We start from the raw sequence: 13,461 nt of genomic DNA, 5'->3' as shown, positions 1-13,461 counted from the left end.
AGAAGCAAATGTTGTGACTTGTGAGTTGTGAATGTGATGATGGATGAAGAAATAGAAAGGCTTGTGGACCCCACAATTTATTATTATTGCATTTTTATATTTCTTACGTATGTTGGGACCAATATAATTTTCTCTCTTTTTTTTTGTTGTAGTTCTATTTTCTACTTCTAATTCTAGGTTTAAAATAAATAATGGACTCACTATCCACACGTCAACAATGAATTTTTTCGACACAAATAACTTTTTAGATAGTAAAGTTCACACCATGTGACATGTGCTAAATTAGTTACAACAGAAAATCCAAAATATGGTCTAAACGCATTTCAAATTATTTGGTTAGTTGGCGTAATAACCAAAACAAAATAGATACCTATAGACGGCTGCCGGTATCCTTACACTAACAAACACTCCATAATTCCAAATTACTTCTCTCTTCGTTTTTAGTGGTTGTTGAGTGCGCCACATTGTTAACCGCACTCTTCATTATCTCCATTTTTCTCTTTCATGGCTTCTTCTCTTCCTCTTTTTCAATTTCCAGCACAGCATTACTCTAAATCTAGACTCACTTTCTCACCTAAATTCAATGGTAGTGCATCAAATTTTACAATTAGGTGTTCTTCAAATGGAAAACAGCCTGAGTCGGTAGATGAAGGAGTGAAAAAGGTGGAAAAGCTTTTAGAAGAGAAAAGGCGAGCTGAATTATCTGCTCGTATTGCTTCAGGCGAGTTTACTGTTGAACAATCTGGGTACGTATGTTGATTTACTATAATTTTATTTTTTTTGGTCTTGTTTAACTGTAGTGGATAATCTTTGTATGGCTAGTATTGGTTTTGGTGCGAATTATGTTCACCAAAGACACTGTTTATATAGGATATTCACATTTGGAATGCATATGTTCATCTCCTTTGCAACGTATTTAATTTGTATTCATTGAATTACACAAAATGACAAAAGGTAGGATTAATTCCAAGTAAGGAGACATGGAATTTTGAAGTTGATATGATTATCTTGTAGATATATTTATCAAGCACTCCACCAATCCCTGAATCAATCACATGTATGTGATAAGCTCAATGAGTGTTAGCTAGAGAGTTAAATGTACATCTATGTTGCTTTATATTGGTATATATAGTATTTTGAACACTCTTAGAACCAATGGAGACTAGTAGCGTAGTGACAAGGATATGCTCAAAACTTACGTGGTGCCCAGTTCGAATCATTCGACACACATCCATCAACATGTTTGAATAGTCTGAGCAACATAGATGTTGATAGCTATGTCTACATATCTATTCTCTGAGAGTTTCCCATACTGGAAATATGCAGTTATATACTTTGTAAAGTGTGCTTTTATAAGGAATCAGGCTTGTGAAATTAGTCTCCATACATTCTCTTAATTCTTTTCTGTGTACCTTTTATTTTTCACATGTTCAACCATCAATCGTAAATTATGGAGCACTTAATGATGTAAATTCATGTATTATCTAGCTGACTAGTTGTTTCAGGTTTTTCCTCTTAGAGAGATTTTTTCCTTATTCAGATGTTCAGGAAACTGAAGCAACTTTGTTATTTTAGAGCTGATGTTAAGTTTTGATGATTTAACAAACTTAGGGATCTAAGAAGGGACCAGATCCTTGTTATTGGGACTGACGATAGAGTCAATGAATGAATAAACTCAGCGTGAGGGATATTTGTGTGTCATCATCAAAAAGGGGAAAAATGTTATATTCTAGGTGTTTTGATGATTCTCACAAATGCAGGGACCGGTCCCTGGCAGAGTTCTCTCGTCCAGATTTATAATGATGTACAACTGTAAAGCTGTCCTGTTAGTGGGTTGGTGAAGTCGTTAGCGTACTCCACCAATAGAAATGGATGAGGTTGTTTGTCCAATGGACAATAATTCTTTTTGGTTGATATAGTCAAAATGACAAACAACAAGCAGATTCATTCATTCAAAAAGAGAGAGTTAGCAAGTCTTCTCAAGAACTCACTAAGAACACATTGCAAGGGACCTGGTCCCTGCAAGACTGCGTATGTGAAAAGACGACAAGACAACTGTTACAAAAGTTGCCACCTCTGATGTGGTAGGTGCACATCTTTTGGAGAAGCAGGCTCCCATCCAATGGAGCGTTTTCAAGAGTTTTGTGTTCATTTAATATAATCTCTTAACACAAAACACAAACTAAGATTTGGCAAACAAAATTCTTAAGCTTACAAAGAGAAGGCCATCTTCAAGGAAAAACACTGCTCATATCAACAAGGGACCTGATGGAGTGCTGAAGTGTCTTGTTGTATTTGGAGCTTTGTATCTTATGTGCTTAAATTGTAAATCTACTCCTAAATTATAAAGGATAGTAGATCAGTTGTTTGTCAAGCCTTTAGGTTGAGCCGTATTAACTAGAGTTAGTTAGTCGAATCATCTTTGTCTTAGTCAAGCTTTTTATATCATTGTTTTGATGTTCTCTTGGGTAGAGTTGCCTAGGAGTGTCAACTAGAGTTAATTGATGTGTGGTGCAGCAGAGTTGCTGCTCGTTCATGCTCTTGTCTTGGAGATCGGAGTTGGTGGCTAGAGTTAGCCTTGTGGGGTTCTTTAAGTCTAGATCAAGTGGAGGTAGCTGGTTTAGTGGGCAATAGGATTATTGCTTAGGCTCAGTAAGTAATAGGAGTATTACTTAGTGTGGGATTAAGGTGTTAATCTCATGGTTGTGGTTGTAATCTGTGTTTCACGTTTGCTTGAGAAGATTAGTGAAAACAGTTGACAGATCATGGTTTTACTCTCTTGAGCAAGGAGGTTTCCACATAAAACTCTTGTGCCTGTTTACATTGTGCTATTTATTTTCTGCACTTTAATTCTGTCGAGGGACCTGGTCCTATGATCACTGGTGGACGTGTACATTCCAACAAACTTGCCGATAATCTAGTTAGCAATTTGTTCCTTATTGAGGTTCATGAACTTTAGCTATCCACTTAAGTCGATAAATTCTTTTGACACAACGCATTTCTGTTTTTAGCATCAATAATACGCACTTAAAGTTATTCTGGTTTCTTTTGTTGCTAAGTTTATGTTTTTTTTCTTTCTCTGGAGTAGATTCTCGTCATTGCTCAAAAATGGTTTGTCTAAATTGGGTGTACCAAAGGAGTTTCTTGAGTTCTTCTCTCGACGGACGGGCGATTATCCTCGCATTCCAGAGGCAAAAGGATCCATCAGTGCTATTCGGGATGAGCCATTCTTCATGCCGCTTTATGAGCTTTACCTTACTTATGGCGGAATTTTCCGGTTGATTTTTGGTCCCAAGGTTTGTTTATTTGCATCAAAATCTAATTTTTTCCACTTGTGCATTTTGAATTCATCGGATTCTCTGTATGATTGTTTGATGATTTGACATTGTTTGCAGTCTTTCTTAATAGTTTCTGATCCATCAATAGCCAAACACATACTGAAGGATAATTCTAAGGCTTATTCTAAGGTAAATCAATTTGCTGTCTGTACTCTATTAATTTGTTGAATATAAAGGGTGAAGGAACAAATAACCAACTCAAAATTCGAAAGATGGTATCTTCTGATTCCTCCATCTCCAGGGTATCCTAGCTGAAATATTGGACTTTGTGATGGGGAAGGGACTTATACCTGCAGATGGAGAAATTTGGCGTGTCAGGCGGCGTGCCATTGTACCAGCATTGCATCAAAAGGTATCAATGCAATTGTTCTACTTCTTGGGGATTATTTTTCTGTCTTGATGTTGTTAGTTGGCCTCTTGCTGAATATATATGAGCTAATTTGGTCTTTTATTTAATTTGTTTATCTATTTGTGTTAGTGCTAAGTGAGAAGGCAAAATCCTTCTATATTTTTACGATTGTCATCATTTTCATTGTAGTACGTAGCAGCTATGATTGGCTTATTTGGAAAAGCAACCGACAGGTTGTGCAAAAAGCTTGATGTTGCTGCAACTGATGGAGAAGATGTAGAGATGGAATCACTATTCTCCCGTCTAACATTAGACATCATTGGCAAAGCTGTATTTAATTATGATTTTGACTCGTTAACTGTAGACACTGGTATCGTGGAGGTACTTTTGCTTGGATCAAATTTACTTGTTTAATCTGTTTTATTGGAATTATTGCAAGTTTTAATTATTTTTGACAGCAGCAATTGTACCTGTGCTTGTGATATTTTGTCTTGTTCAGGCTGTATATACAGTGCTTAGAGAAGCAGAAGATCGCAGTGTTGCACCAATTCCAGTTTGGGATTTGCCTATCTGGAAAGATATCTCTCCAAAGCTTAAAAAGGTCAATGCAGCTCTCAAGTTGATTAATGACACATTGGATAATCTGATTGCTATATGTAAGGTAATGTTTATTTGCTTCAGAGATCATCCTGATCTTCTGCTTATCAAGAACAAAATCATTTTGAACTTTTACTAATTTTATTATTGTCTGCATGATAGAAGTGACTAGTATAGGTCGGTATATAGTCTCGAGATAAAGCCTTATCGACCTACTGGAAATTGGGTATTTCCATTAAAACCAATCCCAGACTAGAATTTCCATGTGCATAGGTTCATTCAATTCCACGATTTTGACTGGTATAATGTTACAATGTCAGAATCTTGTGTATTGTATAACCTATCTATGGCCGCTCCTAGCTATTGGACTTGTACACAATATTCTCACGATCTCTTCTCTTATTTCTCATATGGTATAAGAGTAGGGACGATTTGCTTAAGGACGTAATTTATTTCTGCTTCAGCTGCTCCATCAGCCAAAATTATTATTCTTCTTCCTAGGGTCACCATTTCAATCTATTTCCAGTGTTTGCTCTAGTGACACCGTGACTGTTTCCATTGGTCGTTCAGTGGCATTGCATCTCCTTTTAGCACTATAGAGACGACAGTGCGTTTTCTCTGATTTTTCCTTATTCAAGTGATCATCCGACAGCAATACGCCTGTTTTTGGTGACTCTTCCAACACTGTTCCCTTACGTATTCTATGACTATCCATTATCCAACCACTCTTCTGACAACTGTTTCAACCACTTTTTGAGTGGACATTGTTCTAGCCATTGTATGCATACAATTCTAGCCACAATTATTTAATAATATAATTCTACTGTTAAAAAAAGGAATACTATTCTAGCTATTGTTCTGCCGCTGTTCAGGCACAATTCTGACATAAGTACTGCATATTGATCAACATCACTTGTTCAATTCATATTCTACATTATTAATTTGCACAATGAAGGTTACTTCCCCACATTTGAGCTTGAAACAATGTTAGAATATTAGATATATCGTCCCACAACAGAGGAAGTTTAGAAACCATTAGTAAACTACTGTGTAAGGGATTTGCCCAGCAGATTCTGCCTATCTCCTTTCTTGTCAAAATTGGTCTAGATGGTCAGGTTGATCGGGTTAAGGCTCGTCTTGTTGTCAAAGGGTATAATCAAATATTTGGGCTAGATTATAGTGACACTTTCGCTCCTATGGCTAAAATAGCATATGTCCGTCTTTTTCTATCTATGGTTGCTGTTCGTCATTGGCCTCTTCATCAGTGAACATTAAGAATGCTTTTCTGCATGGAGATCTTGAGGAGGAAGTCTATATGGAGCAACCACCTAGTTTTGTTGCTCAGGGGGAGTCTAGTAGCCTTGTATGTCGATTGTGTAGGTCACTCTATGGTCTGAAGCAATCTCCTAGAGCTTGGTTTGGGAAGTTCAGCACAGTTATTCAACAATTTGGCATGACTCGTAGTGGAGCTGATCACTCTGTGTTTTATCGGCATTCTGCACCAAATCTGTGTATCTATTTGGTTGTTTACGTTGATGATATAGTTATCACTGGTAATGATCAAGATGGTATCACCAAATTGAAGCAACATCTCTTTAAGCACTTCCAGACTAAAGACCTTGGCAGATTGAAGTATTTTATAGGTATTGAGGTTGCTTAGTCTAGATCAGGTATTGTTATTTCTCAACGCAAGTATGCCTTAGACATTCTTGAGGAGACGGGAATGATGGGATGTAGACCTATTGACACTCCTATGGATCCAAATGTTAAAATCCTTCCAGGACAGGGGGAGCCACTTAGTAATCCTGAAAGGTATAGACAGCTCGTTGGAAAATTGAATTATCTAGACCTGACATCTCTTTTCCTGTGAGTGTTGTAAGTCAGTTTATGACTTCCTCTTGTGATAGTCATTGGGAAGCAGTTGTTCGTATCCTACGATATATAAAGTCAGCTCCCGGTAAAGGACTACTCTATGAGGATCAAGGCCATGAGCATATCACTAGATATACAGACGCTGATTGGGCAGGATCACCCTCTAATAGATGTTCGACATCCGGATATTGTGTTTTAGTAGGAGGTAATTTGGTGTCGTGGAAGAGTAAGAAACAAAGTGTGGTTGCTCGATCTAGTGCAGAATCATAATATCGAGCAATGACGGCTGCAACTTGTGAGCTAGTTTGGATTAAACAGTTGCTGGGAGAACTAAAATTTGGCGAAATTGATCAGATGGAACTTGTGTGTGACAATTAAGCAACTCTTCATATCGCATCAAATCCAGTGTTTCATGAAAGGACTAAGCACATTGAGATTGACTGTCACTTTGTCAGGGAAAAGATACTCTTGGGAGATATTGTTACGAAATTTGTGAAGTCAAATGATCAGCTTGCAGATATCTTCACCAAGTCCCTCACAGGTCCTCGCATTAATTACATTTGTAACAAGCTAGGTACATATGATTTGTATGCACCAGTTTGAGGGGGAGTGTTAGAATAGAAATAAGTATATATATTCCTACTTAGAATAGGAATAAGAATAGGAATCCTAGTTAGAAAAGGATTCCAAGGTATTGTCTATAAATAGGGTCTCAATGTAAAAATTTCAATACACAATTCAATAATATTTTTTCCATATATTTCTCACAGTACACAGATCCCTAACAGGGGCAGAGCTACAGCCATCGAAGGGTGGTCAGCTGACCACCCTTCACCGGAAAATTAAATGATATAGAGAGGTTAAATTCTGTATTTAAGGGATAAATAATTAATGCTGAACAACCTTAACATAAACTCTTTCGTGGCACAGTGGTAAAGCTTGTTCATTTCCACCCTTTGTGCGTAGGTTCGAATCCCATGGAGCACACAACCGCTTTAATTTTAATTTGATAGAGAACACAACCTCACACACCATTATCATGTTCCTCAAGTTTCTTAATTATTAATATTAAATTTTAATAATATAGAGTAACATATATGAATAAATTATTTTAATTTTGAATATTAAAAATCATGTATTTCTAATTTTTATCTAGGATATAATGTACTTTCGAATGGTGAAAACAAAAAAGGCAACATTTTACATTAAAAGAATTGTGTTTATATATGTTAACAACTTTAAACCCAAAGCTAAAATCAATACATGCATTTTATCTTCTTCCTTTTTTTAAGAAAAAAATTCCTACTGGTGTGATTTATATTTCGTAAAGCTAGACGCATTTGTTCTATCAATATTTCACTTTAAAAACAATAATCATATATTTTTATCATATAAAGTCAATGCATCAAAAAGAAGAAGAAAAACTTGATTGTTTATATTTGATACTGACAAATGTTTAGATCGTTCATGGTAGAATCACTAGGTTAAATAAATAACATTCAACTCATTTATTAAAAAAATAAAATTGAACACCTTGATGAAATTTCTGGCTCCCCACTGATCCCTAATGTCAATAAGTGGTCAGATTGGAAAGGAGTCATCCTATGATCAGTAAGGATCATATAAGATCGCAAGAGGGATCCTGAGGCTGAGATCTTAACAATCCTACTACTGCAATTTAGGAAGTTTTATTCTTTTTCTCAGCGTTTCTCCATAACTTGTAGATTTCATGTTATAAATTCCGAAACAACTTACCTAATAAATAATGATGGACAATAATGTGGTGGAATATGACAGGGATTAGTATGATTCAGGATAATACCTCAGCAGTTACAAAATAAGTATCAATAGCGATGTGGTAATTGGATATGAGAAAGATTCTCTGAAGATGTGCTTCACGGAACTAGCATAGTGGCCTTAAGGAAGTGGATGTATGGGTTTTGTACAGACCTGTTCATCTCTGTGGACTGAAACTGGGACTGAGTGGTCCTCCTCTCTAATACAGCAAAGTCCCATGGCTACTTTGTCATATCTTCATACCTAACTTGCAGTACAATTCAAAGGCTTTGTTTGATGTCGTTCTCCATTTCGTTTGAGACTAGCTTGTCCTACTTTTCGAATAAGATGTATGAACTTTGTGACAAACAATGTAATTTTTCCTCTTTTAAGTTAATAAGAAACAGTAAGTGAGTCCAAGGATAAAGGCAAAGATAGGAATGCTTAGGGTTAAGCGCAAAAACCAAGCCCTTTAGTAAATGAGCTGCAGATGTTATGGCAAACATAGATTTTGAAAGATATGTTGCTTTGAGTGAGTACTGACATGCAACCAATTTTTAACTCTCTCTACTATGTTGTCAGTGGCTTTCTAATACGTATCGAAATTTATTTTGCTTGATCTTTTGCGAGTAATTTTGTTCTGAGTTGTGCCTACCTCGGAATGCATTTCAGAGGATGGTAGACGAAGAAGAGTTGCAGTTTCACGAGGAATACATGAATGAAAAAGATCCTAGCATCCTCCATTTCTTGTTAGCATCTGGAGATGAGGTATGACACACTGGAGTTTTGGATGCATTTACACTGCCAAACAATTTGGTTTAGAGGCTTCTCATGCATTAAGTTGTAGGTCTCAAGCAAGCAACTTCGTGATGACCTCATGACAATGCTTATAGCCGGACATGAAACATCTGCGGCAGTGCTAACATGGACCTTTTATCTGTTGTCCAAGGTTGGTCTACCTCTGTCAATTTCAGGCAGAAGCTGCCTTTTTATGGGTGAAAGTTCCTTCCTTCGTTTTTTTTAAAGGGGGGGGGAGGGGCTGAGTAACAGTAGCATGGCATAACTAATCATATGTATATGCTCTTATGTGCATATGACTTCCATAAAATAGAATAACAATCAATTACAAGAAGATTGAGAAGTCGGAGTTCAGATAACTCTATGCAGATGTTCTTTAAGATCTATGTGAAGCTTTTTCCTTGTAAAAATTATGTGCATCTTTGATAGAATTTGTAAGTGTCAATTTAGATCATCTGCTTGTTGCATTTCACTTCAACTCTATACTGGCTAGAGCGAATGTGTATCTCATGGTTGAACTTTTGGAAATTATGATTTATTCAAGATATGAAAAAGGAGATAAAGCTAGGTAGCTGTGAAGTTCTTCATTATAGTATCTGACCTCTCTTTCAACCCTGATAAACTGCAGGAACCTAGTGTCATGGCGAAGCTTCAAGATGAGGTGGGTTAAAATATAAGTGTTTTCACTTAGACTTATTAAATCAGCTTTATGGAGAACAGCCACTTGGATCTGATATATAGTGTATTTATTGTTAATTTCAGGTCGATTCAGTTCTAGGGGATAGGTTCCCAACCATTGAAGATCTAAAGAAACTCAGATACACAACTCGTGTGATTAATGAGGTGAGATGAATGTTACCTTCAAGCATAAATCCTTTTATTGTGCTTCCAAGCGTTTACTTTCTGAAATTCTTCTTTTTGTTTTGCAGTCTTTAAGACTATATCCACAGCCACCAGTCTTGATTCGTCGTTCTATTGAAGAGGACGTAGTTGGAGGTTACCCAATTAAAAGGTTATCCCTAAATATGTACTAAAAAGCATTTTGCACAAGCCTGATCAATTAAATATTTGTCCCACAAGTGCATACAATCTTTGGAGAGACTGAAAATGCATCTCTCCTTCCCTCATAACAGAAATAATAAGAAACAAAGGGATGAAAAGAAATAATTAAGCTTGCTTTTAGCATGTTAGGTGTAGGCTGTTAGATAATGAAAATCAACTGATCGTCTTTGCCAGCATTTGCTTTTGAATAATACCTCATTGAGCTTACTACCAATATTGGGCAGTTTGTACGCTCAGGGCACAGAGATGCTTAAACTAGTGGATACTGCAGATAATTTCTATCTTGCTCAGAGAAAGAAATAAACTGGTGTTCCTAGTTTGCAGAAACATTTGCTCCATAAATATTTCCAATAGTAGTATACTGATGTCATTTTGTCAGCTCTAATCTTAAAGCATTTTGGTAGTTAGGAAATAGTTTCAGCAGACTTCTCTTCCTCATCTGATTTACACCCTGATATCCTCCCTTGGCATAATAGTAGCTGAGCACAGAACATGGAGGTCTATTGGTCATATACTTCTATTAACGTCTATTATTTTCAAACACTTGGGTTTGACATGGGGCCCATGCTTAATGAAACTGTGGTCATATCTTCATAAAACTTGAAAGAGGAACTTACATCTGCACCATATTTAGCTGGTGGCCATTATTTGGTCTAGGTTCTAGATCATCTTTTGATCATCATATTCTGAAATTATTTTAGCACTTTCATAGGGGTGAAGACATTTTCATTTCTGTTTGGAACTTGCATCGATGCCCCAATCATTGGGAAGAAGCTGATAGATTCAATCCTGAGAGGTGGCCACTTGATGGACCTAACCCAAATGAGACGAACCAAAATTTCAGGTATTGCAGTTGCCAGTTCATTAGTGTGTTGTGTACAGAAGAGGTAGCTCAATTTTGTCTGTATTTTTGGTAAAATACTTGTCATTCTTGAATTGCATGTTAATTTTAATCCCAGTATTAGAGAGATGGTTTTTTTTTTAAACTGTTTTTGCTTTCTAATGACTTACCAATGAAATGACATGACCGAAGGCAATCATATGTATGGTAGTTGACATTTCAAATTAGAGTTACTGAGCTCAAAAACTTCTATGTTCGTCATCACTATTTTGATCTTATTGATTTGAGCCATGTTATATGTGGTCTCTTTCACCATTTAGAGAAGTATGAGATAGATATTTTTACACTTTGAACTCTCCCTTCAGTCTAACATCGGTGAAATAGATTGGAAATACAGTTTAAGTTATGCATGCTGGGAGGATCCACCAAATGGTTGGAATTTTAAGTATACCTATAACATAATTCAACTTTTTTATCAAGTAAATCATTGTTGATTGGGTTTCTGGTTGCTGTGCAACCAATATTTCTAGAATTTAACCAGTCAATCTCTTGTTTTGGTCGGCAATTACGAAGCAAATAATGCTTTATTGTCATAGATGTCCATTCTTTCCTACTTGAAATTGTCCTTCTCTATACTGCATTTTTCTTCTGATGTAGTTTATAATAACTCCCATAAGGTGGTTTCGTTTGGTGTGAGGGATAAGAAAATAGTGATGGGATAAAAATTTTGTATCTTTGTTTGGTTGTCATGTTTGGGATAACTTATCCCACCATTTATAGCATAAGGATAAGTTATCCCATATACATGGTGGGATAAGTTATCCCAACACTAATCCTGGGATAACTTGTTCCCAACCAAACGACCCTTAGGAGAAAAGATCACTGCATTGGAAAATTTGCAGATGATGAGGATCTGCACAGTCCTTTTTTGAGTTATTTGAAGAATCTTGACTTTGCAAATTTTGTAGTTCACTAAGTGATGTTTCAATCATGCCACATAGCATTCTTCATACATGAAACCAAGGGCGGATTTACGTAGGACGAAGGGGGTTCATCCGAACCCCCGTCGTCGAAAAATTACACTATATATATTAGAAAAAAATTTAATATACGTGTATATATATAGTACTGAACCCCCTGAACATACACCAAAGGCGTAGCTCAGTGGCGTTGGGGGTTCAGGAATTCACTCTACTGCACGCAAGGTCGCGTGTTCGAATCCGAGCAGAGGCATTTCTTTTATCAGCTTATATTTTAGGCGTTTTAATTTATTTAAAAATATAATAATGCAATTAGAAAATGATGTTTAGTTCCAAAAAATTAAAACGCTGATTGGGAATTTAGGATTTATTAGTTTAATCCCTAATTATAAAGTCAAATATTAAAAAACCCTTTTCTTCTTGATTCGACAGTTTAATCCGACCCGTTTATATCCGATTCGACCCGTTTAATTTATTTTTGGATATTATTTATGTGATTAATTTTTTTTTTGAACCCCCTTGATGAAAATCCTCCCTCCGCCACTGCATGAAACCACTTCCGACTTCATCTCAGATAACAGCTGACAAAGGCAATTTGTTAGAATATCAGTAGCACTCTTTGTTTATTTCCATGTAGAGCTAATATCAGTATGCTTTAACATGGGAAAGTATCTTTATGTTCCTCCATTTTTGAGCTTGAAACAGACATAAGCTAAAATGGCTTTTTCCATTCCATTCTTTCAGTTACCTTCCCTTCGGCGGAGGACCAAGAAAATGTGTTGGAGACATGTTTGCCACATTTGAGGTAATCCTTTAAATAGTAGACTGCAGTAGTGAGGACGTTGCTTATCATTACTGCATTTAACATTGGTATATCTTCAAGAGCTCCCCTCGTAATTTTTATCTATCTTCAGAATTTAGTGGCAGTTGCAATGCTTGTTCGACGATTTGATTTTCAAATGGCTCTTGGAGCTCCTCCTGTGAGTTTTGCTGTCCTCACTTAATTTTTGGCATTTCCCTTTGGTAAATGATAAGACTTATTACTGACATCTACGTTGTCTCTGTACCTCTTACACCTGGATGAACTTTAGGATATGACTTCTTTATCTTACTTACCTACTAGAAACTTTTGAGTATAATCAACTTGTCTGCAGGTTAAAATGACAACTGGGGCTACTATCCACACCACAGAAGGATTAAAAATGACTGTAACACGAAGAACAAGACCTCCAGTAATGCCCAAATTGGAGATGGCAACATTAGAAGTAGATATCAACTCAGTGTCAAGCGAAAGAGCCGAAGCTGAAGCCTCTACTGTTCGACCATAATAGAACTGAATACAAGCAACAGCAGCATGTAACAAACAAGGAACTATGTATGTTTAGGGTCCTTAATGCTGTCAGAAGAGATAAGGAAGTCACTGCAAGTGTAATGGTATACAATGGACCCTTATAGGCAAAAATCTCATTAAAATTGAATCCACTTTTGGTGGCCTATTCTTTATCAAGCCTTGAAATGGTTATATTTCATTTCAATTGAGCTATCGATTGTTGTAATCATCAGTTATACTTTTTCTTCTGATTTCCCTACCCATTAATATTAATTACTTTAGGCAATACTAGTGCTAGTCCAAAACAACATGAGTTTATGTCTAACAAAACTGCAAAATTAAAAGCAGATCTATTCTACAGAAATTGCTCTACTGATTCTGATGAATGTGAAGGTAGAAGAAAGATTCAATCTAAAAGATACCAAAGGGAAAATTTTAATTCTATTCATGAAAAACTTTTTTTCAGTTCCCCTTTTTTTATTTAATTCTACATAGAAGAGAGGAGAGGAAGGGAGAAT

At 36.3% G+C, this 13,461-nt stretch overlaps 2 protein-coding genes across 2 annotated transcripts in view; both read left to right on the top strand.

Annotated features, from left to right (window-relative positions):
* LOC125831588 (pentatricopeptide repeat-containing protein At5g01110-like) overlaps positions 1–13,461 on the top strand; it is an 809,602-nt gene that overhangs the window by 582,052 nt on the left and 214,089 nt on the right. The gene's annotated exons all lie outside the window — the stretch shown is intronic.
* Positions 364–13,148, top strand: LOC125831591 (protein LUTEIN DEFICIENT 5, chloroplastic). The gene is made up of 15 exons (XM_049510759.1): positions 364–746; positions 3,089–3,296; positions 3,396–3,467; positions 3,580–3,690; positions 3,877–4,068; positions 4,187–4,348; positions 8,605–8,700; positions 8,780–8,881; positions 9,359–9,391; positions 9,493–9,573; positions 9,660–9,742; positions 10,505–10,636; positions 12,358–12,418; positions 12,528–12,593; positions 12,768–13,148. Exons 1-15 carry the CDS (start codon positions 505–507, stop codon positions 12,939–12,941), a joined length of 1,815 nt encoding a protein of 604 aa, XP_049366716.1. The 5' UTR covers positions 364–504; the 3' UTR covers positions 12,942–13,148.

Source organism: Solanum verrucosum, unplaced genomic scaffold, assembly GCF_900185275.1.
Source record: "Solanum verrucosum unplaced genomic scaffold, falcon-dt-bn FXZP01000049.1, whole genome shotgun sequence".
NCBI classification, from domain to species: Eukaryota; Viridiplantae; Streptophyta; class Magnoliopsida; order Solanales; family Solanaceae; genus Solanum; species Solanum verrucosum.
The sequence above is the reverse complement of the archived record's forward strand: the minus strand, read 5'-3'. Positions and strand labels throughout refer to the sequence as shown.

Bases quoted from the DNA above. Each gene is read 5' to 3' on its own strand.
- LOC125831591 (XM_049510759.1), top strand. From the start codon at position 505: ATGGCTTCTTCTCTTCCTCTTTTTCAATTTCCAGCACAGCATTACTCT. The intron at 3,468-3,579 runs GTAAATCAATTT...CTCCATCTCCAG, and splicing joins ATTCTAAGGCTTATTCTAAG to GGTATCCTAGCTGAAATATT. The intron at 9,574-9,659 runs GTGAGATGAATG...TTTGTTTTGCAG, and splicing joins CAACTCGTGTGATTAATGAG to TCTTTAAGACTATATCCACA.